We start from the raw sequence: 24,107 nt of genomic DNA on the forward strand, positions 1-24,107 counted from the left end.
CGGCTGACATACCAGCATCTATATGCGAAAAAGTTCTGAAATCTAGTCATCCAGTAGATTTTTTACTTTTCTTTTTTTTTCGCTGTGCAGAAAACGTTCCAATCTTCAGGTACACGAATTATTTGTATGCATGAAATGATTTTGGAACCTTATAGTCTTCTTTCCATCATATTAATCTTAATCGTGTACCTGAAGATTGGAACGTTTTCTGCACAACGAAAAAAAAAATTGGAAAGTAAAAAATCTACTGGATAACTAGATTTTAGAAATTTTTCGCATATAAATGCTGGTATGTCATTCGAAAATCTTCGGCCAACCCCAACTTCTGGAACCCCTTAAGCAGTCAAATTACATGAATTTTTTTCATTTTCGTTGCACGATAAACGTTCTGATCTTCACTTACATTCTTAATCAGTGTATACAAGAATACGAAATATTATTCAATTTTTCATGACTTGAATAGAAAACGATAAGAAATATTTTCTATGTTAATCAATCATGTACCTCAAGATTGGAACGTTTTTTCGCAGAACGAAACTAAAAAAACGCAATGAAAAGTAAAAAATCTACTGGATCTAAATTTCTGAAATATTTCGCATCAGTGCTTAGAAGTTAACCGAAATTTACAGCCGTCCCCAATTACCCCCTAAGTTTTTTAATCAGTCAAATTACATCAATTTTCCATTTTTGTTGCGCAAAAAACGTTCCGATCTTTAGGTACATAATCAATCGTGATTTTTAAAAGGGTATATATTTTTTTTAATAAACAGGAGCTTAGGGTTTTTTTTGCAGAGATTTTTCATCGAGTAGGAAAAAAATTGAAGCCTATGTGACGAAAACTAAAGAAACTGCATAGGCTTAAAATATCAGGGTGTGCATAAACTATAAAATTAAAAAAAAAATAATAAATACTTCAACGGATATGATCCGGTAAATTTTTGGTAAATTTATAAATGACAATTATAATAAAAAAAAAACTAGAGTTAATTATTTTCAGTAGAATTCAATTTCACACCCATCTAAAATAGATGCACAAGTAAGTATGTAAATCGGTTTACAATCGAATACAATCATCGAAGTAAAATTAAAATAAAATGGAATATAAATATAAAAATCAATCAACCTTAAAATGCATCAGCTTTGTTTAATAGAGTATATTTTATGTAGTAGTGTACTTTTAATACCATTTTCATATACTCTATAAACTAGAGATACGATTTAACGAGAGTATATTGATGGAAATTTATGAGTGAGAGAAGAGTACACTCAACATTTTGTATTCGAGGTGTGCTGTAATTATTATTAAATTATACATTTTTTAGATGATTTATACTACACTCCAAGTTAATTAATTTATTTAATTACAACGAATAATTAAATTATTCATTGATATCGACAAATAATTTAATTATCTTTTTAAATAATATTGATTTAATTATTCAAGTTAAGTTGTTGCAAATAAAATAATTGTGCAGCCAGTGGTTAAAAAAACTTTTTCTTAAGAATCTATTTAACTCTAATTAACATGGGTGATTTTTTTTTCAATTCCGCTATAAAAATCAAAAATTTTCAAAAAAAGGAAGTTATTGACTTTGGTCTGATTTTCAAAAATCGAGTTTTCATCAGATCTTGACGTTTTGAGGTCTTAGAAAACTGTTTTATCTTCAGATTGACGTCCGTAGGTGTGTGTGTGTGTGTGTGTGTGTGTAACCTTTTTTTGTCCAACGATTTTCGAGTCGATCGGGCGAGTAGTTTACGAGTTATACGAAAAATAAAAATACAAATTTTTTTTATAAGGTTTTTTTTTGTATAACTCATAAACCGCTTGCCCGTTTTGCCTCAAAATTTAGTCAGTTCTAAGCCTTAATGAGTTCTTTCGATTGCTGCCAAGTATGTTCTTTTGGCCTAACAGTTTTTTGTACTCGAAGAGCTTAAATATTTGCAAACAATAACGATTTCGATATCGCAGAGCTCGAAAACAGAGGAAAGTTTGGGGTTGTCCTCAGGGTCAACGATTTTTTAGATATTTTTTTATTAATTATCATCTTTTATTTTATCGTGAATAGAAGTAAATTACCAATTTTGGAAAACTACAAAATTTGGGAACACCTTAGATTTTATTTTCGTTTATTACGAATTTAAAGAATAGTATTACCATGGTAACTTTAATTAAGATAGTTCACTCGCGACCGATATAGTGTGCTATTACTTACTCTCTCACTCGTTATTGCTTCCTCTTTTACTTGATATCGCTTACTCGCTTTTTCTCATTTGAAATTGTGAGACAGATTTCTTTAAATATTTATAACTTTTTTACTAATCGGTACACAGAGAGAAATTTATGGTAACCGTTCTCAGTACGTTTATGAAATATCATGCCATACCGCTATGGTAATGATTACTTGGAATTATGGGATATAGGCCCATTTTCTGGTAAAAGTTCCCATAAGTATGAGAACAATTCCCATCATTATGGTAACAGTTCCCATATCGCCTGTGAAAGAATTATGGTAATGATTACCATAATATATGGTAATCGTCACCATGAATTTTTCTCCGTGTAGTATGAATATTCTAAAATTTTTTTAAATTTAAAAATTTTTTTTCTATAATCTGTTAGTTTTTGGAAAGATTCTTAAGCAAAATAATTTGAAATATACGTGAAAATATGATTTTTTTTTAGGTTAGTTCGAGCTACTACATGTTACCTGTGCACTTTGATTATCAATAACTCGCCTTAGAAACGATAAAAAATTCTGGTTTTTCAAAATTACATGCAGAACTTCTACGTTGATATCATATTTCGATTATATGAAATTCTTATGAAAAGTCGGTTTTCGAGTGAACTACCTTAAAGTACCATCAATTTATTGTCGGAATATGTCCGTCATGCCCCGCTGTCCCTCGCGATTGAAACATTCATAATATTATTTCAAATTACAATTATAAATTAGCTAATTAAAATTTATCAAATATCTAGAACCGATATTTCTACTTCATGTCATACTCGAACGAGTTTTACTTCAAGTAGATAAAATTTATATCACCTTAATGTAATTAATATTAAACATTCCGATATTAATATTTAACAATTATTCATAATACTAAATTATTATTTGAATAATAAATGTAATTACTTTCCAGAAATTTAGTAAGTCAATTATTTTAAAATTATATCGATAAATTATTCATTAAAAAAAATTAATGAATTATTAATTGATAACTAATTATTAACGAACTTATAACGAACATACTAAAAGTAATTTATCCGTAAAAGCTCCGTAGAAACGTTAAATTATGTAAATTATTCACTGCTCTATTTATTGATTTTTACATTAAAACTATTATAATAATTACTCTTGTAAAGTAATTATTTAAATTAAAATAATAATTAATAAAATAAGTATAATTTAAATGAATTTAAACTCACAGCTTGCTTTCTCTCCCAACTCTTCATCGCCGACTTGTATTTTTCAAACTCATGACACCAGTCGGAATATATTTTTTGATAGTCAGCTGCCTTCGCTGGGGCTGAACAGCGATGGGCATCAACGGTGATGTTGTAGGAACAAAGCAGAGCACCGCCAAGCCAGCAGTCGTATCTTCCTGCATCCTGTTCATTTACGCCGACAATAACAAGACCCTTCTCTGAAGTCTCAATGAACTTGTCACCTCCAGCGCCGTACTTGTAGGCGATTTGATACCTTCCTTTTTCTTTGCTGTAGTGATACCACCTGACCTCTTGATTCATCAAGACCTCCGGCATCTTCACGAAGCAGCCCAGATGTACCGATTGGCCCCACGTGACAACAAGTTTCCGTTTACCGACGCTACTGTCACAAACGTCAGCGGTACTGTTGGAAACGTCTTGAAGGAGGCTTTAAATTAAATGGAAAAAAATATTTATTTAAAATTTTCACTATCAAAAAAATTCAGCATAGATCCCGATGTAGATTCTCACATGGGTTCTTATGGGAATCTATACCATAAAAAATCCATATGGGAATCTTGTATAGATTAGGAAAATTAACAAAAAGTGTACTAATAGACGATAGACATAGAAATCTAGATACTCCGGATTCGATAGAAATTATTTGTATTGAAACCCAGATTTCTATATGAATTTTCTACAAAGAAATCCATTTATCCGAGTTCTATGTAAAGTTCCTACATGGGAATCCCAATACCCACAGTGTCATATGGAGTTCCTATGTGGGAATTCAGATACCCATGAATTCTTATATAAATCCATAACTCCTATACTCGTGTAAAAAAAAATCCAAAAAAGTTCCGCATGTGGAATTTATAAAAATGAGACAGATTAGAACTTCGTATGGAACTTATTTGGAAGGTTAGTAATTTTGATGGTAAAAAAAAAGTTTTTTTGAGCAAATTTAGAGTAAAAAAAAGAAAGTTTTTGGAATTTTATATAGACATTCAATAACAGTTCCAGAATCACTACATTTGACTTTTTTATGGACTAAAAAAGATATTCAAAAACATTCCACAATCAGAACTTTCGTATCCTTTGTAGACGAAAGACGTTCCAGAAACATGACAAAATAGTTCAAAAATCACTACTTTTGAATTTTTATAACACAAAATAAAAACGTCCATAAAAAATTCCATTAACGTCCTTTTTTGAGTCTAAATTTGCTCATAAAAACTTTTTTTTTACCATCAAAATCACTGACGTTCCGAAAAAATTCCATTCGAAGTTCTAATCTGTCTCATTTTTCCACATGCGGAATCTTTTTGGAACGAATTTTTTTTACACGGGTATTAATTCCTATGGATTCTTATATTCTTACTCTCCTATATGGATTCCTATGCAATCCCCCATATATTTTTTTGATAGGGTTATAACTCTTCTTATTACAAAAGCCAAAAGGCTGTTGATCCAAATCAAGTAAATTGAATTATCAAGAATTTAATTTAAAAGTTATAAAAATTCGATATCTAAGCGGAAAAGTACTTTGATTAAAAAAATATAAATTCAACGGAAATATCGTGGAGAATCGTTTACTTAAGGAACAGAATTTTTTATTAAATTTATTGCAAACGCGCGACTCATACAATTTAATTTTATCCAATAAAATGTTGTACACGGGTAGAAGGCGAGATGACATTTACGGATGAACGTTGATGTTGAAAAATCAAATTTTATGCTTGAGTTAATCTTAATTTTCAGTATCTACATTTTAATATTTTTTTCTTATATTTTTATTGATAATCATTAAAATATGTAGGTCGAACCGGCATTAAATATTTTTCTATTTCGAACGCATGCACTCGAAATATTTGTCAGTTAAAATCAACTATTTATACCCGGGGCAAAAAAAGTTATATATCTCTCTCATTAAAAATTTAATAAATAATCGATAGAAATTACGTATATATTGAATGTACAATAAATTTAAAAAAATTTATATGAATTATTAAAAAAGTTTTAAATGTCAAATTTTATATAAAAGATATGAAATATAATAAAAAAGTATTCAAATTTAAATCCGATTAAATGTAATAATCAAGCTAATTATACTTAGATAATTAAATCACTTACCCAGGTGCATAGGGCTTGCAAGCATTTGTGTCTTTGTCCCAGCCGCAATATGGATCGTGAACACAACGTAGACAGTTATCATATCGTCGTGAGCACATAACTAAATCGATCTGCTTTATACGATGGTCTGAGGCCACATAAAGCGCTCTATGCTCCTTGGATATCTCCATCGCTTGAATAGGCTCACCAGGAGTTACATCAAATACATCGAGTAGAATTGACTGGGAGTCTCCATTACTGTCTACCCACTGTACAACTTTGTGTACTCTACCATCACCTTTAATAATAATAATAATAATAATGCGTAATTAGTATTATTATTTATAAGATTCTCTATACATGCTCAAAATTAATGCCGTTAAATGCCTAACATCGGTCTTATGAACTTTATCATCAAACACGATCATTTATGATTGGTCGAACGCATTGTTTAAATTTTATTACAGCACTAGTGCATTTTTCTACCTCGAAATTTTACAAAAATGGGTGTGATATATCCTCTTTACAATCCGATTCCCCCGAGCTACTCTGACCTTTGATTTGGCTTGAATAATTAGAGAATGTCTCAGCTCGGCAAAGTAGAAAATCTATTAGGGGATGAACAAGCGGATAATGGCTTGTTGGGAACCCGAAAGAAACAAGTGGAGGAAGCCCTTTACATAAGGTATGGGAAGAAATTGCACCCCACCACTAATCCTACACGGAAAGAAAAAAATGGGAATTTTTCCAATTTTACATGGGGAAAATTCCTTTGTTGGCATTGTAAATTTTACTATGTCAACATGTGAATTGTAACTATGTCACATGGTAAATTTTGCTTTGTTACATAGGAATTATTCCTATATTGAAAATGTAAATTTTCCCATATCAGCATTGGAAAAATAACCATGTAATATAGGAACAATTCCAATGTTAACATGGGAAAAATTCCCATGTTAACATGGGAACAATTCCCATGTCAACATGGGAAAAATTCCCATGCTAACATGGGAATTGTTCCTATGTCAACATGGGAAAATTTCCCATGTTGACATGGGAAAAATGCCCATGTCAACATGGGAAAAATTCCCATGTTAACAAAGTAGAAATTTCCATGTATATAAAAGTAAAATATTTGTAAATTGATGTTTTTTTTACGTAAGTTATTAAGTTAATCAGAATTAATTAATTGAATTGATGATTATATAGGGGAAGAGAGGGAGGCAATTTTGCCCCTCCCCCGCCCAAACACTATTTATGTTAAAAATTTGTGGGGGGGGGGAATTTTGGCCCCAAATATTTTGAGGCATCCAAAATTTTAGGGGCCCATTTTGCCCCCTCTTCCCCTACTCATTTATATTAATCGAATTTATAAAAACATTTGTTGTTTGGTAGGTGCTACAAAAAAATTTTAATTAAATTACACAAAATTTTTTCGGAAACTTTGAAATTCTATTTTCGTAAATCTCAAAACCTTCACAGATCCCTATTTCATCGCTTTAAGGCCTAAATGATAAAAATGACCAAAATATTTGGTATTTTAGTGATTTCAGCTTCTTGCGGACTTTTCCCATGCAACATTGCAATTTTTCCTATGTTGACATGGGAATTTTTCCCATGCCATCATGGATATTTTTACTATGTGAACATAGGAATATTTACCATGTTAACAGAGGAATTTTTTCCTTGTCAACATGGGAAAAATTCCCATGTCAACATAGAAGAAATTACTCCAGTAACATGGGAAAAATTCCTATACTGACATGGTAAAAATACCCATGTCAATAAAGGAATTTCAGCAATGTTAACAAAGCAATTTTTCCATTTCTACATGGAAACTTTTCCAATGGCAACATGGAAGATATTCCTATAATATATGGGTAAAATTCCCATAAAATATGGTTATATTCCCATTTTTCCTTAGTAAAATTTCCCATGTTGATAAAGTAAAATTTGCCATGTCAACAAGGGTATTTCTCCTAAGTAAAATTGGAAAAATTCCCATGTTTTTCTTACCGTGTACGCAACCATGTTGACCAGATCTGGGAGTTTGGTACCACGGGGGGCCTTTCCAAGCCCACTGCGACCAGTCTCTTCGTTTTCTGAGATGGAAGTAGTGTTTGGCCCGAGAGAGGTAGGACTCGTGGTGGTTATGATTAGATACCACGCGCAATGAGGATTTTTGATTATACCTCCGGTTAATGTCCACCTTAGTCGTCACTTGGTTATATTTTTCGACTAAGAGTGTCGTCTGGGTTAGAAGATGGGGATGCCACGCAGCACGAGTATGCCCAAAAGGGCGAGGTATCGGCCTCCCGTCAAACGGAGGTGGACTTCGGTCCCATTACATTAATTTTTTTTTTTGCAATCCGATTTATCGAAATGTTCACGATAGGTTACTTGAGTGAATTAACTTTTACTCAAAGCGGTATCACTAGCAAAAAAACTTCTCCGAATTTCACATGCGCGTTAATTTTAACGGCTAATGACTGTAGTGTTAGAACATCATTATGCGTACTCGGGTCTAAAATTTGTTCTAACTAAACTGTATTTGGACTAATTGACCTGTCTTTAAAATTTTTGTAAGTTTTTTTTATCTAAAGACGATTAAAAACAGGCTAAAAAAATAACAGACAAAAAAGTCTGATTTTAGTCTGGATAATAACAAAAGGATAAAATACTATGAGTAAAAAAGTATGACTTTGATCTGGAAGCGAGCAAAACCAGACTAAAAATTATTGAAAACAAGCCTGGGTATAGTCTAAGGAATAGCATGGGTGGAATTCGATTAAGTTTCGCATGTTAATTAAATACAACTAAATAGTAAAGTTGAATATAAATAATTTAAAATTCTTATTTGATTTAAAACAGATCTAATTTTTCAACCCGGCGTTATCTAAGGTATTAATTTTGTTGACTATAAAATAAAATATTTACTTGAGCCTGCATAGTAGACGGTGTATTCAAGATCCATTCCAATGAAGTCAATTCTCAATTTATCAACAACAAGTCTTGTAAACATGATGTCACGTTTAAAAAATACAGGCTTTTCATTTTCATGTGAAATGGCTGAATCCATGAGCGGATGAGATCTTATGAAATTGAGAACAGTGTCTGGTAACGTTTCCGTGTCGTTTACACATTGGCCTGGTCGTGGCTCAGGTACTTTGTTGGATAGTACAGGAAGCCAAGCACTACTGCTTGTAGCTTGTTCTTTAAATTTACCACGAAATGCTTCTTGAATAGCGTCGATGTGGAACGAACAAATGGCCGAACCCATCAGACCATTTGTTGATGTTGTGAATGTTCCATAAAAATGTGTATCGTCACCTGGTACTTTGTAGATACTCTCTGAAGTTAAGATTCATAAAAAGATATCGTATTAGTACGGCGTCATTATAATGCCAGAAAAAAAATTTATATAATCGTTGGGTGTAAAATGATGATGGGAGATAAGGAAGGAACGAAAGAAGGAATAATGATGATGTTGAGATGTATAGTAAGAAATAAAGTATTATTATTATAACTTACGAATTTCATTAAAGTAGAATGGAAACTCGCCCGGAATTGAGCAATTGAGTCGGGCCTTGAGATATGTCGCCCAATTTTGTGATAATATATTCTTGCCTCCTGTATCTCTTTTACAGACTCGTGCGACTCGAGAGTACACACTTTTACCACAATTTATGTACTCTACTGCAGTCTCACGGAAAAAGAAGAATACGTGAGTACCGATGTCAAATGATCCAACGAAATTTGGTTCTGAAAATAACAACGAAAATAAATTTATTCAATTTTGAATTAAGGAGGGTCTTTAGTAATTTTCGTCTAAGCTTTTCTCTCAACCTAAACCTCAAAACTAAGAACGAGGCTCGATGCATTACTCTATAAACTAGCGTTGTACGTTTTGATTTTTGAAAAATGTTCATTTGTTTAAGAGAAAAACGTGGACGTAGTTTTCATTTACTGCGCAAGTGCAACAGGGACAGTTTCGTTTGTTGACTTGAGTGTGATAGAGAAAAAAGTTCAGACTCCTCTTAATGATGTTTATTTTTATCGACAATCACACAGTGTAAAAATTATGGAGTACGGATTTTATCTAAATCCGAATTCACTCGGAGGTCCGGAGTTTAAAAAATCATTTCGCATATGGAGTAAACAGGGAGTTTTTTTTCGGAGTGAGGTGATTTTATTTTGATCGATCCACTTCGATTCAAAATTTAAATGATAAAATAAAGACCTCTCTGGAATTAATTTCACTCCAAGGGGATTAAATGGTCGATAAATTATTCGCTTTGCGTTCAATCGGAATTAATCTGCGTTCACTCCGCAAATTTTTTTACAGATTTTTAATTTCGAAAAAAAAATAAGATCATAGTTTTTTAGCTAAACTCAGATTTAGTCAATAAGTAAAATCTTTCTGTATTAAATTTTGAATTTTTATGCAAAAAAAAAAAAAAAAATCCATAATGCAATACACAGAAAAAAATATTTCTTGTGCCAATAAATTTTTTCTAGCCTTAAGAAAATTTGTATCTTTAATTCATAACGCAAAATATTTTCTGCCCCAATAAATCCTTTTTTTTTTTGTGTAGCTATGGAATTCTTTTAACGAGAAACAACTAATAAGAAGAATACAAAAGTAAGATTCAAATACAAAGTCTGTTAATTGGATCAGTTATCATGTTAAATAGTATTAAAATAATAACAGCACGGTATCATGGAGATATTTAGAAGCATAAAATTTCTCATTATTTTTATGAAATTTATTATTCAGTTATTAACAGCATTAGTTAGGAGGTAATTATTTAAATTTATTAATTGCCACAGAAGCTTTATGTATGCATCTCTTTACTTACGAAAGCATACTAAATAAAAAAAAAATGTGGAATAATAATTTTAATACAACAAAGAACCGAGTATAAAAAAATATCGCCTACAATTAATTTGTTCATAAGCACAGTATGTAAGAGAATATTTCAACAAAGTCGAATTTATAATCCCTAATTACCTGGAATGTGATTCTATATTTAGACATAATAGTCATTTGCAATAAATCTAAATATTAATGTTAATATTTTTTTTAAATATACAGGGGGGGGGGGGACTAGATGGATCACATCTAAATCCTAGAAATTTTTTTTTGTCATTTTTGTGTTTATTAGGGGCTAAATAGTCAAATTTACTGTCCGGGGTAACTTGGAGCCATGGTAGAATTTTTCAAATTTTCATTTTTCCCTCTTACGTTTTCAGAAAAAAAAGAAAACTATTTGGCGATAAATGTCACTACTTTGAGTCTATTATTAGTATAATTAATTAAATCATATATATTCATATACATATATATATATTTTTTTTTATTCACTCAGATATGAGTGCAGCCTCGCAAATGCGATCTTAATAAAACACGTCGGTTTAATAAACTAAGACTAATAAATTTCTCAAAAGCTTGGCCCCCCCCCCCCTTATATTTAATAGAACACTTTTAAAATCTTCTTTACTTTTATATGAGACTAAAATTAGAGAATATTTAACAAATGTAAAACGAATATTCCTTCATATTTAATAATTACGTCTATTAAATATTTCAAAAATTTCTTTATATACTTCTTAAAATATTGGCTTGGTAACAATTTGATATAGAATTATAAATATTTATTCGTCTTAATATAAATCTGAATATAAATTCATATAGTGAAAATTTATTTAAATGTGGATGTAATTCTAAGTCTGTTTTTACTCGACTTCATCTTTCTACGGGCAAAATAAGTCTTGAAACTGACAGGTTATTAATATAATAAGAATACATGAAATTTTTATTAAACTCGGACAAAAAAAAACTTTTAATTTAATAATAAGAATAAACGTTTCCAATCGCTTGTAAAATGAATTAAACTAATAGTAATTTTAAAGACGGATTATTTAAAATGCGATACGTAAATTTGTTTAAACGATTTGTTTGTGCGGTGAGTAGAAAATGAGCGCAGTGGGAGGCGATAAAACCGATGTTTCCCATACTATCTTTTGGACGCGTTAAACGGCTAAAAGCTTTTCAAAGCGAGAAAGCGAGCGAGGTTGGTCGGTGAACGACTTTTGTAGTTTTCATTCAATGTTATTCGCAGTGGGGTATGATGACAGAGACTATCCGGAAATTTAACGCCAGTTCAATGATCATCCACTTGTCGTTTTATGACCCAAGCTATCGTAAAACCGAGTTTAATAGTACTCTCTACCTTCAAGTTACGACAGCGGAAACGTTAATAATTTCGCGACCGAATGAACTACCAAAAACGATGGGCGTATAAGCTTAAGCTTACTTCTATACCAAAACAAATGTGCCTTTTTTCCTAAGTCTACGTGGGTTTTACTAGTTTCAATTTTAAGAGCATCATAAATCTTCGAGAGGAAATTCCAGATGTAGTGAACGATGATAGCTATTAACGTTTCTCGTGAAAAATTGAGAAATTCTTTGAAAAAAACAAATTTTTTTTAACTGCAACGTGTTCAAAATATTATTTTTAATTATAAAATAATATTTTTATTAGTAACACTAGTACACTAAGTATAGTTTATCAATTTAATCAATTTTCTTCATCTAGAAGAGGTAAAATTTTTAAGTATTAACTAACATGAGAGAGATTTAAGTGAATGTCAGACATAAGAGTGCTTGCTTCACTGGCTGCACAGATTCGTGCTTTTCTCCTCTCTATATATTTTTCTTCTTCTTCTTCTTCCTTTTTTTAACGTTATTTCTCGTTACTCTTTCACTTGATCTTCCTCTCAATCGTCTATTTTCTCAACGAGTTTTCGTGAAAATTCTTGGACAGCGACGGAGTATATATATATATAGATATAAAGTCACGCCGTACAACTGAAGTGTGAGTGGGAGGGAAAAAATTGAATCATTTCTGACCAGTCAAACGTTTCGAAGAAGAAATTATTAAATTAGAGAATGTTCTGAAATGTGATCTCAGAAAATTATATCGAAGAAATACAGGGGAAATAACTTGAAAGATAAAATCGGTAATACTATAGATTTAATTTCACCTATCTATCATTTCCGGGTCAGACATCAATCATTTTTATATAATAATATAAACTGAGGTAAAACGAAATTTTAAAAAATTATTGTTTGATAAAAATCCTGGGTCACGGTTTGTAGAAAATAGTGAAAGAAAATGATCAGCCTGGGCAGTTGATCTTTTTTAAATTTTTAGTTACAAATCAAAAAAGCTGAATCTGAGGTAAAATAAGTTACCATTGAAAATAAATCTGATATTTGCTTCAATTTTTTTTACTTTATCATGACAATCAAAACTCATTGCGATAATCAATGAAGTTTTAATGGTGGCTCATTTTACATCACAGTCAATTTTTTCAACTATCAATCACATCATTCAGAAAACAAACACTTGAAAAAAATAATAAAAATGATTTTTTTCAAAATTTTAAATTACCCGCACTTTTCAGGTAAATCAACTTGCCCCATCTCATTCTACAAATTGTGATTAAAAATTTTTGAATAAAAAAACGGTGACACGCTTAGATATCCGTGGACAGAATATCCGCAAAAAATATCCATTGACAAAATATCCATCAGACAAAAAATCTGTAGACAAAATATCCGTAAAAAAAATCAATTGATTAAATATTCGACGATAAAAATTCAATTGATCAAATATAAGTCGATAGAATGATTTTCCCTTCAGGATATTCTGTCCACAGATATTTTATTGCACACACAAAAAATTCGTGAAAAAAGGGCACTATCTTTCACACCATTTTATGTGTGGGTATATTTTTGTAATTGTAAACACACAAAATTCGTGAAAAAAGAGGGCTATGAAGTATTTAATGAATTAAATGATACATATTTCGAAAAAAAAGATTTTAATAACTTTCTTCTACTGTTATTTTAACTACGAAAATTTTGATCTGATGAATTCATATCTTTTGTATGTTCATTTTCAGTTTATTCTGTCCGTAGATATTTTATTCATCGAATATTATTTCCGCGGATATTTTGTCGCGGATATTATATCGCGAATGTTTGTTCCACGGATATGTTGTTACGCAACACAAAAAACAATTTTTTTCCATCTCAAAAATTCTTAAATTTTATTAAAGATTCGAAATTTAAAAAAAAAAACATCAAGTTTAAAATTTTATGAATTAAATTTTTTTTCTTTCGCCCCAGAGACTAGTCTAGTTTACTTTTTTTTACTTGCGCTTTTGTTAAACTTTTTTTATCATCAGGTATACTAACTACACTAATGTGGATACTGGAAATTTATCTTCCGGTCCAGGTTCTAATAAAAAGGCGCAAACGTGGATCGTCGGTTGTCGTTGCTCTTGTAAGTTCAGAAAACCGTGAAAGTGGTTGGCCAACGTTGTCTCGTCAGCCAGTTATTCAGATCTCGTTAGCAGTATCACCCCCATGTCTACCATTTCTCTCAAACTTTTCATTCTCTTTCTCTTCCTCAGTCTCTACAGCGCACTATCACCACTATAGTTTCATCCTCTTATATTTCTTTCTCTTTTCCTCAATTTATACTAGCTCTTACAACCACCAGCACTACCATCAAGTTGCTGGATAACTTGAACCCTCAGTAAATCGATCCTGAGCGCACGTACTTAAAACACATCTCTGGCGTATCACATTCGTCACCCGTACCATCCAGTTCTCGCGATCACTCTCTGCAGTTTAATCAACGCCTTTACTAATAGACAAACTCAATGAGAGGAATGACTCTTGATGGGTGTTGCTTGAGGGTGGCTGCTACAAGGCGCGGCTTGAAATTAAACGACGAAACAAATGGCTAATCATGCATCTCAAGGCAGCGAAAGGGGCAAGTCAGGCTAAGGCTAAGGGAGGAAACACAGCAAACTTGGGTTGTTTAATAGTTTATAAAAGTTTCATTCAGCCAAGTTATGTCAAGTAAACGTACGAAAAGGGTCTCTCTTATTTGATAATTACTTTAAATTATTAATGCAACTTATACTGTAAACCCGTATGAAAAAACAATATATATTTAAAATATATAAAATCATATATGTTTGCAACAAAAAAATATATGACATATTATAAAAAATCATATAGAGATTTTGGCCGATTTAATATAAAATTATATACAGTAGTAAACATATGTATTCCATATATGTAATTTACATGTTTTTTATATTAAGCTATCTATACATTTACATTTACCTTGTAATATATTGTATTGATATATTTCCTTTTATATTCAAAAAATATAAAATTTTTATATGAAATGAAATATATGGTAGTATATAATTTATATTATACATGGCACCATATATTTTCTTTGTTATATTTAAGCATATATTTTATTCGGTGTATGTATATGTATATGGGTATATATATTCGCATCAAATTAACTAATTTTGAAAATTTTAACTGCAATTTAAAGAGTATATTAAAATTTATATCTAATTTAATTGGAGTTGGTCATACGAATAAGAAACTTTTTTTTTCATACACAATATAAATATATGTATTTATATATGATCAGAATATATTTTTCGTATATGATAGAAATATATATTTTTATTTATGATAAAAATATAGTTTTCGTATATGACAAGAATATAAATTTTCATATATGACAAAAATATATTTTTTGTATATGATTGTCATATATTTTTTATATATGCTAGACATATGATGAATATTATATTTTTTAATATAAAAAAAAATATATCGGAAAATATAGTTAAATTGGCCACATATATTTTCTGATATTTATCATATATTTTTACATATATTTTGACCATATATGTTATTTTCATACGGGAAAAAAAAAGGCCATTCGGCAGCCGAAATGGAAGGTAGATTTTCCAATTAATCTATATAAAAAGTTTCATACATACATATCTTGTGATACATGTTAGTGTATAGTCATGATATGAAATTAGGCTCGTTTTCTAAGAGTGAGAGTAAAAAAAGACAACGACTATTTTCGATAGAGAACTTCAGATAGTTGATTTGACAAAACATTATATAGGTAATGTACTAAACTAACCTTCACGTAAACAAAGTATAGAAATTTTAATTAGTATGAGATCATAATTGTAATTATTATTACGACGGCAAGATCAGTTAAAATTATAGGACGTACAGGTACGATTGAAAAAGCATAAATAATGAAAAAAATACTTTTAAAATATAAAATAGCAGTGAAATTTACAGGTTATTTTGTTCACACTATAATACAACTGACAAAATTGTATTTTAATGGGAAATGCATAAATTATGTGAAATGAAAACCATATTTTCAACATTTTTTGATTTCATTAAAATTTTTAAGGCTATCAAATTATAGGAAGAAATGGTCAAAACATTAAGTTTAAGGTCTTTAATTAAAGCTTATTAGAAAAGCTTTTAAATACTTTTTACTGGAATTGTCTATCAGTTTTAGTTTTAATGTTATATGAACTTCAACAGTGAATAAAAACTGATTTTTTCGAAAACTCGTGGAAATTTCAAACAGCCATAACTTCACAACTATTTGAACGATTCAGCCCATCTTTGAACTTGATCAAGATAATCGCTTATAGAATAAGTGTGGAAAATTTCATTAAGATCCGATAAGAACTGTAGGTGCTATCGTAATGACAAGACCAGCTGTAATCATACGTCGTAGAGGTACATTTGATACATCATAAGTAATAAAAGAAATACTTTTAAAATATAAAATAGCTGTGAAATTTACAGGTTATTTTGTGCACAATAAAATACAACTGACGAAATTTGATTATAATGGAAAATGCATAAATGATGTTGAATGAAAACCATATTTTCAACATTTTTTGATTCCATTAAAATTGTCAAGGCTATCAAATTATTTGAAGAAATGGTCAAAACATCAAGTTTAAGGTCTTTAATTAAAGCTTATTAGACAAGCTTTCAAATACTTTTTACGGAAATTATCTATGAGTTTTAGTTTTAAAGTTATATGAACTTGAAAGTGGATAAAATTTTTTTTTTTTGAAAAATCGTGGGAATTTGAAACAGCCATATCTTCTAAACTAATCGAACGATTTAGCCCATCTTCGAACTTAACCGTGGTAATCGCCCATAGAATAAGTGTAAAAAATTTCATTAGGATCCGATAAGGATTCTAGGCGCAATCGTGTTCTCAAAACTTGGTTCTATTACATATATATATATATATATATATATATATATATATATATATATATATATATATATATATATATATATATATATATATATATATATATATATATATATATATACATACATATATAAATTTTTCAACGAATGGTATTTTCGAACTCTACTCAACTAATTATGATAGGTTGTGACAAAATTCCTTGAAAAATCGACCATGAGGACAAATACAATACCTAGATTTTTAAAAAAATCTACCTAAAAATCGGGAGTGAATACGGATTTTATGGGCGTAAATTTTTTACAATGTAATCAAAATTTGAAAAATTAATTTTGTTTTAAAAATAAATCAGCATATAATTTATGAATTTAAACCAAAGCTAAGATGCCTAGCTAATTTATTCTATTTGAATAAAATTTAATAAGAAAAAAAAATGACAATGTATGATGAAGATAAAAATAAATAATTAATTTGTAGTAAAATGAAAAAGTTAAAATAACCCTAGAGCTATACAGTTTCTCAAAAGTTTTCTCATGTCTCCTGGGGATATACCGTGATCCTGTGGCTGAAGTGTCTAAGCTGCAGGTCGTTGATTCACAGAGAATGAGGTTGATAAGGGTGGCAAACCTTCTCACCGGGTGTGCCAACTATGCGACGTAGCCGAAGTGAGGAAAGAGAGACAGGCATAAGTTTAACTTCTTCTCCGAGTACATGGGGTCTTCGAACGGGACCTTAAGTTGGAGACGAAGTGAGTAAACCGAGAGAAGGAACGTTATTTTATTACCATGCTCCTAGATATCTCGCACCCTCGACGTTTGATGGTACACCTTAACCCACCCCTGCATTAAGGCCTCCGGGTCTTGGCAATTCATTTCCCGCGTACTCTGCACCTATTCGAGTATATAGTAGGGATCCATCGGCCATTAAAAAAGACAAGGAACGCAAAAAAACATGACCCTACAAAATAACCGAGTAAAGACACCCTTAAATGCCGAGGCGGAGCGATGTCTTTATATCTCTATTTTATTTATTTTTCATTTTTATTTCTTCCTTTTTTTTTTCTTCATGTGATTGCTATTAAAACTAAACGCTGAAGTCAGTGAACACATTGAAAAATCTCTTATGCGGAATTATTTGTGCTTCTTTAACTTAAAAGATCGGAAGCTACACTAGAAATTTCAACAATTGGTACATATAAAGCTTAATGGAGCTTCATTGTTATACTGTACAAAGAGAAATCAATCGTGTGGAGATGATTCGCAAAATTGATTTTTTATACTAGTTCAAATCATCAGACTTTTATACTCAGTCAATATCACTTAGCAGGTTTAATGTATAAGAAGAACTAAAGTGTTCGTTTTATATTCATCTAGTTCATGCATATACAGTATTATTTAATACGCTGTAAAAAAGCGGTGTTAAAATCGACCCACACCGGTGTAACGGTGTTATCTAACCATGTCGTATCATCTTTTAATTTTGGAATCAGCAAAAATTTTACTTTGTATTTGAAATTTAATTCGACTTTTGATCCTTGAAAAATAAAACTACTTTTTTTAACACCAGAAAAATTTTAACACTGTTCTTGAGGTTAAATTTAACACCGATAATCTTAACATCAGGATAGCGCGGGCTTACCCGTTTTTTTAACTTCCCATACAAAAAAAAAAGAATCGGCCCATTACTGGGTCGTGAATGGCGCCCAATTTTCAAGTATCGGCCGAAGATCGGCTAAATATCGGATGATAACGGTGTGCCAATCATCGGCCAAAGCCTGGTATCAAACCAATGGCCAACGAACGGCGGTTAATTGTGCACCGTTTTTATAAGCAAAAAGACGGCTGCCAATGATTCACCATGCACGGGCCAGTATAATTAGCGATTTATTGGCCAATCATAGCACACCAGGCATCGGCCGATCTATGGGGAAACTTCGAAGCTCGGCGACTTTGTATGGATTCCCGCTAAGAAAATTTAAAATTTTCAAAAAAAAGGAAGTTATTGGTGTCGGTCCGATTTTCGAAAATCGAATTTCTAACAGATCTTGAGGTTTTGAGGCTCAAAAACCGGGAAGTTTCGGGGCTGGCCCGCAGGGTCAAGCGGTTTCCATAATTTTTACAGTGTAGTGCAGTTTATTATTTATTTGTATTTATATTGTTATTACTTGTTACACTTACTGTCAAGCCACTTGGAGTCGTACTTGAGTGTTCTCTTGAAACTATACTCCTTGCGACCATCGGTCAAGTTATACAGATCTGTGCGAAATATAACAGTGTCCGCTTTGGTAAATTCAGCGTTCGTGCCGGAGTACAAGGCCGGCAAGTTGCCAGGATTGCCCTTTTCTACCCAAACTGCCGTTGAATTGTCAGCGGGATCATAAGGACACTTGGCTATACCCATTCCTATACCTGGCACGAATTCGTGTCGCGGTAAATGAGTTAAGTTGCTCTGTAAAAATCATTACATTATTATTATTTCAAATTAAATTATATTTAAATCACTTAAATTATTTTATTATCGAGTTCATTTCTTATTTTACTCAATTACATGCAAATAGATACGAATAATTTTCAAATCACTGTATAATTATGTAATACAATTGTTTTTTTTTTTATTTTATATGCAATGTAAGTAACTTTGTAATCAGAAATTACATCTAAGAGCAAAAAAAAAACGTTTTCGCAGGTTAGTAGGACACACTTGAGACTCATAATACTTGACAACACGGGACTTATATACTTCTTAGTGTCATTACACGGATACTTGAATAGCTTTAAAAAAATAAAGTAAAGAAGCAAAACATGTACTTTGCTTTAGTTTCTCATCTCATCTGAGACATGGAAGAGGCAAGCTCGCAAAAAAAGTAAATAAATAAATAAAACAAGGTACTCACGTAAATCACCCAGTCTTTTGGCGAGTGTGCGTTGGTACCACAGATGTACAGACGGTTACCATCGCTCATTGGTTGGATCACTCGTATGTGGTTCCGGCAGTCAAAGTGCTAAAAAAAAAAATTGAAAGAAAAAAAATTGCATGGCTATTAAAGTGAATGGTTCGTTTATCCTACGGTCCCTTTTTTTTCTTTTTGTTCAAATAAAACTTTCATCATCATTCACTAAAGCTTTGAAATCGCGAAAAAAACGCATGGAAAAAAAATGATACACGTTTTTTACTCGACAATGTCAATACCAATAGTCAATTTTCTTTTATTAACTCATGTCGTTGTCCAAGTTTTTATTTTGTAAATACGCAAATAACTACAGATGATGTATACAACTGTAAACGCGATATTGATGTTTTTATGGAACCAACAGAAATCAAGTATTCTCAACGAAAATCTGTTTTACACTTTGCATTCATATTTAAATCTGTACGTACGTGTGCGCAAGTGAATAATGGAAACAATTGAAAATGCTATTGTAAACTTGCTCTTTGAGTTAAATTGTATTTTATTGTTGTAAAATTTCATTTGGTTATCTATGAAAATTTCATTATGATATTAATTACAACTGACATAAAGTGGATTTTAAATTCAATCAGAATCAAATTTTTTTTTAATTTAATGAATTTAAAAAAAAATGGAAGTCCAAAAAAGTGCACACCTCAACTACTCATTTTATTTCATTTTTATTATGAATTTTTATTTAACTTCAATTTTTAAATTCATTTTTTTATTCCTTAATTTCGATTAAATTTTTTTTTAAATATCCCGCCTTTTTGTCTTAGATGTCGCTCCTTGCCAATCCTACTGTTATGCTAGTGCTGCCACCAGTAGTTGACAGAGAAAAATAGGAAAACCATAACAATAGTAAAAATAAAAATGGCAGCTAAATATTTCGTAAACTACAAGTTTGTAATTTAATAATTAAAATTAAACTAAAAAAAGTTGAATAGTGATTTACGAAAAGGTTCTTGTAGTCACCAAACTAATGCTAATAAAAAAAAATTAGGTTCGTAACCGGTTTATTCGAGAGTTTGAATCCGCTTCGCGCTTGAGGTGTGCAAAAAAAATGTCGGAATTCGCCCACCTTTTTTTTAAGGGGCCGCTTAATTTTATTTTTCTGTCTTAATACGTAAGACATTTTGAATTTTGAACATTTAAATTTTGTATTCATTCATTTTTGTTACAAGAAAAAACTTAACTTTAAATTCTAGCTTCATTACTTTAAAAACTAACTGAATAAAATGCGATTACTTTACTCATTTAAGTAGAGTTTTTTTTTTTTTATTTCAATATAATCAATGAAATAAGAAAATATATATCTATATACATGTATAAAAATTAGTAACTTACCTCAGACTTTCCTTTCGACACGCAATTTGCTACATTACTTGGTTCCAGATTAAGAACGTCTCTCTGAAACAAGAAAAGTGTATCCATTAATGTGACAATCCATTCGATTGATTACTTAGATATCTTATTTTCAACAGCAGCAAATTCAACAAATTTCATTAGAGTACCAAGTGAAATTGATAGAACTGAATAAAAGAATAAAAAAAAATTTTAAGTGGAATTTAATTGTCAAGTTTCATTAGCTGACTACTAGTAGCAATTTTTCTTCTTTTATTATATTTTAATAACTTTATCAGGCATTAATCAAGTCAAGTGAATAAAATAGATACTTCACTTCTTAATAAAAATGTTGTAGCTAAAATATAATTTAAATGGGAAACAATAAATTCAATCAGACGACGCAAATGTATCGATATATTTACGAAATAATTTAAATTTCTAGTCTAAAAAAATTTCTTAAGCGAAAATATCTAGTACACTCAACACTCTGCGTTCGTGGTGTGCAATAAGATTTATTATAATTGTAATTTTATTTGAGTTTTTGCATATTTACATTTAAAACACAAGTTTTTAAGTGTATGAATATTAAATCTGAATGACGGCATCTATACTAGTCGTCAAGGAAGTGGTTCGTTTACACAGGCAATCGTCCGGGACACACCCAAAGTAGAGTTTAAAAAAAAATTATCGTGTAATAGTATTATGTAGTATGTAGTTGTGGCACACGACGACTTTGCATCTCTCGTTTCTCTTTAACGATCGACATGCGACGTCAAGCATGTCGAAACTGCCAGATTTATTGCTTGTTTTATTTTTTAACCTCTTAAAATATAACATACTTGAATAATAACTTCTTGAGTGATTTGTTGAGCAACTGGCCCCCATGAAAAAAATTTATGAAAAAATTTATGTTAAAATATAAAAAATATGTAAATAAATATGACACTGAAGTTAGCAAACGTCAAATAATTTTTGGAATTTAAAAAAAATGATAAATTACAAAAAAAAAAATATTTTGAAAAATTGCACTTTTAGATTTTTTAATTTTCTACATGTGCATTTTTTTAGTTTTTTTTTTTGCAATTGATTTGATGAAAAAAAAATCCAAAAATTGTTGATTGTCTGCTAACTTCTGGATCATAAATAAATATAAAATATATTTTAAATAGCTTACTTTTGGCCGATTTTCGTATATATATTATACATTTTAAATGTATTTGAAATTTATTAAAAATATATTTTTTATATATTTATATATTGTATATGTATTTTTAATATATTTTTTTTATATGAAAAATATATTTCTTTATATTTTAACATATATTTTTTTTTATAAATTTTTTTCATGAGGGGGGTCTCATATTAATTCAAAAAATTTTTAAATGAAAATAATTTTTTAAAAATTTGAAAAATCCAGAATTAGATTTTTTTAAACGTTTCTATTAATGAAAAACAAAAGTTGAAGATTTTATGAGATGATAATAATAATAATAAAACGTTAACACGCTTTAAGTATTTTATTTATTTATTTAATTTACCTTTGAGTTAAAAATAAATTTATAAGTGGGTAATATTAAGGGAGTAGTGTGTTTATATATGAATATTTTGAAATATAAAATGAGTTGTACAATGTAAGTGGGATTTTCTATGCTCGTTTTGCCACGAGACTGTACGTGTCGATGAGTTTGCTGAGTGTTTATAAAGGTAGTAGAGGATATGAGTGTGTAGCCGACGAGAAACTCGCACTAACGGTACGCTGTGACTCTAATACTCATTTGGTGATGCCAATCCCCGGTAATATCATCCCCTCATTCTCCCAGCTTAATCAACTGTTGGAAAATGTTGGGAAAAGTGAGTATGTATATATGAAAATCCTGGTTATATACGAGTGATTTATGAAGAGCAAATACAATTTATGTTAATTAAACGATTAAGCAAAACGATTAAATGTGATGGTTTATGTGAAATTGTTTCGGGAAAATTAATAATATTAGTAACAACAACTCTCTTATTTCCTTGTTTTGATTTATTTTTTTTTAGACTAGAATTTTTTAATAATACAATAATTCTATTTTTAAACAAAATGTATGACAGTAATATTTTTAAGTTAGTAGTAGGAAGATAGAAACGTTTATTTGACCAAACAAAGAATTGAACTCACACGAGGGTGAAGTTGACCCGAACCAGAAGCGAGGGCCGAAGTCACCCGAAGTCTGAAATCGTGTGGGTTAGAAATTGGATTGTTTCGACTCGCAAAACAGGCATTGAAATTCGCAGTTTTAATGCAGGTGGTATAAAAACTAGTATATTACACACCAAGGGTCTAAAGTAGGAAATTATAACCCATGTGTGTAATTGCCAACCTGAACCGAAGCCGATGGCGGGGTTTAGTTTTCACTGAATGTACAGCTAAAAGTTTCAATTTTTGCCTCTGTTTACTGAAAGAATTGCGCATGCGCTAACTTTTATCATTTCTGATCTCCTAATGGAAAAATCATTGCCGCTAAATAGCAGGAATTTAAACTTTCAGTTAAAGTATAGTGAAAATATATATTTTCAAGTTCAAGGACTTTGCTCCGGTGAGTTTTATTACCGACACAGAGTAAATAAAATTTTTTATTTATTTATTTAGTTCATGTGCTCGCCGCTTTCACAGAAAAGAGTAATGTCAACATAGATAAAAAGAGACAAATACTAAGAGATATAGAAATATTGAAGTTCTACACGTAGTTTTTTTCGTTCGTCATTATTAAACTGCTACAAAGTCAACAACGAAATTCAATACGCTTCTATTGTAGTCTAGACGACTAACATAAAAAAGCTAGTTCATTTAAAATTACAATGCCTGTCATGTTAAATTACATAAATCCAAACAAAATAACTGACAATTAGAAAAAAAATTTTAATACAATGGTCATTTTCCAGTTCAAAGGGAACTTTGATCCATAAAAATCGGTTTCTTCGTTGCTCATTAGGACCTTTTTTCAATTTTTTAAAAATTCTACAATCAACTTTAGATCTAGACAACCGACATATTGATAGAGTACACGTTTGGATAAAAATAGAGTCCTTATTTTAAAATAGATCATCGCTGCTTGTGCAATTAATAGAAAAT

The 24,107-nt window shown here is 30.5% G+C and overlaps 1 protein-coding gene across 7 annotated transcripts in view; it reads right to left on the reverse strand.

Annotated features, from left to right (window-relative positions):
• Positions 1–24,107, reverse strand: part of LOC130664844 (semaphorin-2A) — a 453,448-nt gene that overhangs the window by 8,327 nt on the left and 421,014 nt on the right. For all 7 annotated transcript variants that reach the window (XM_057465339.1, XM_057465102.1, XM_057465488.1 and 4 more), the window contains 7 exons: positions 20,993–21,055; positions 19,592–19,699; positions 18,876–19,146; positions 9,074–9,304; positions 8,480–8,893; positions 5,564–5,840; positions 3,431–3,878 (listed from right to left, as the gene is read on the reverse strand). In XM_057465339.1, coding sequence (XP_057321322.1) covers positions 3,431–3,878; positions 5,564–5,840; positions 8,480–8,893; positions 9,074–9,304; positions 18,876–19,146; positions 19,592–19,699; positions 20,993–21,055 — 1,812 coding nt within the window. The remainder of the gene's footprint in view (positions 1–3,430; positions 3,879–5,563; positions 5,841–8,479; positions 8,894–9,073; positions 9,305–18,875; positions 19,147–19,591; positions 19,700–20,992; positions 21,056–24,107) is intronic.

This window comes from Microplitis mediator, chromosome 1 (genome assembly GCF_029852145.1).
Source record: "Microplitis mediator isolate UGA2020A chromosome 1, iyMicMedi2.1, whole genome shotgun sequence".
NCBI classification, from domain to species: domain Eukaryota; kingdom Metazoa; phylum Arthropoda; class Insecta; order Hymenoptera; family Braconidae; genus Microplitis; species Microplitis mediator.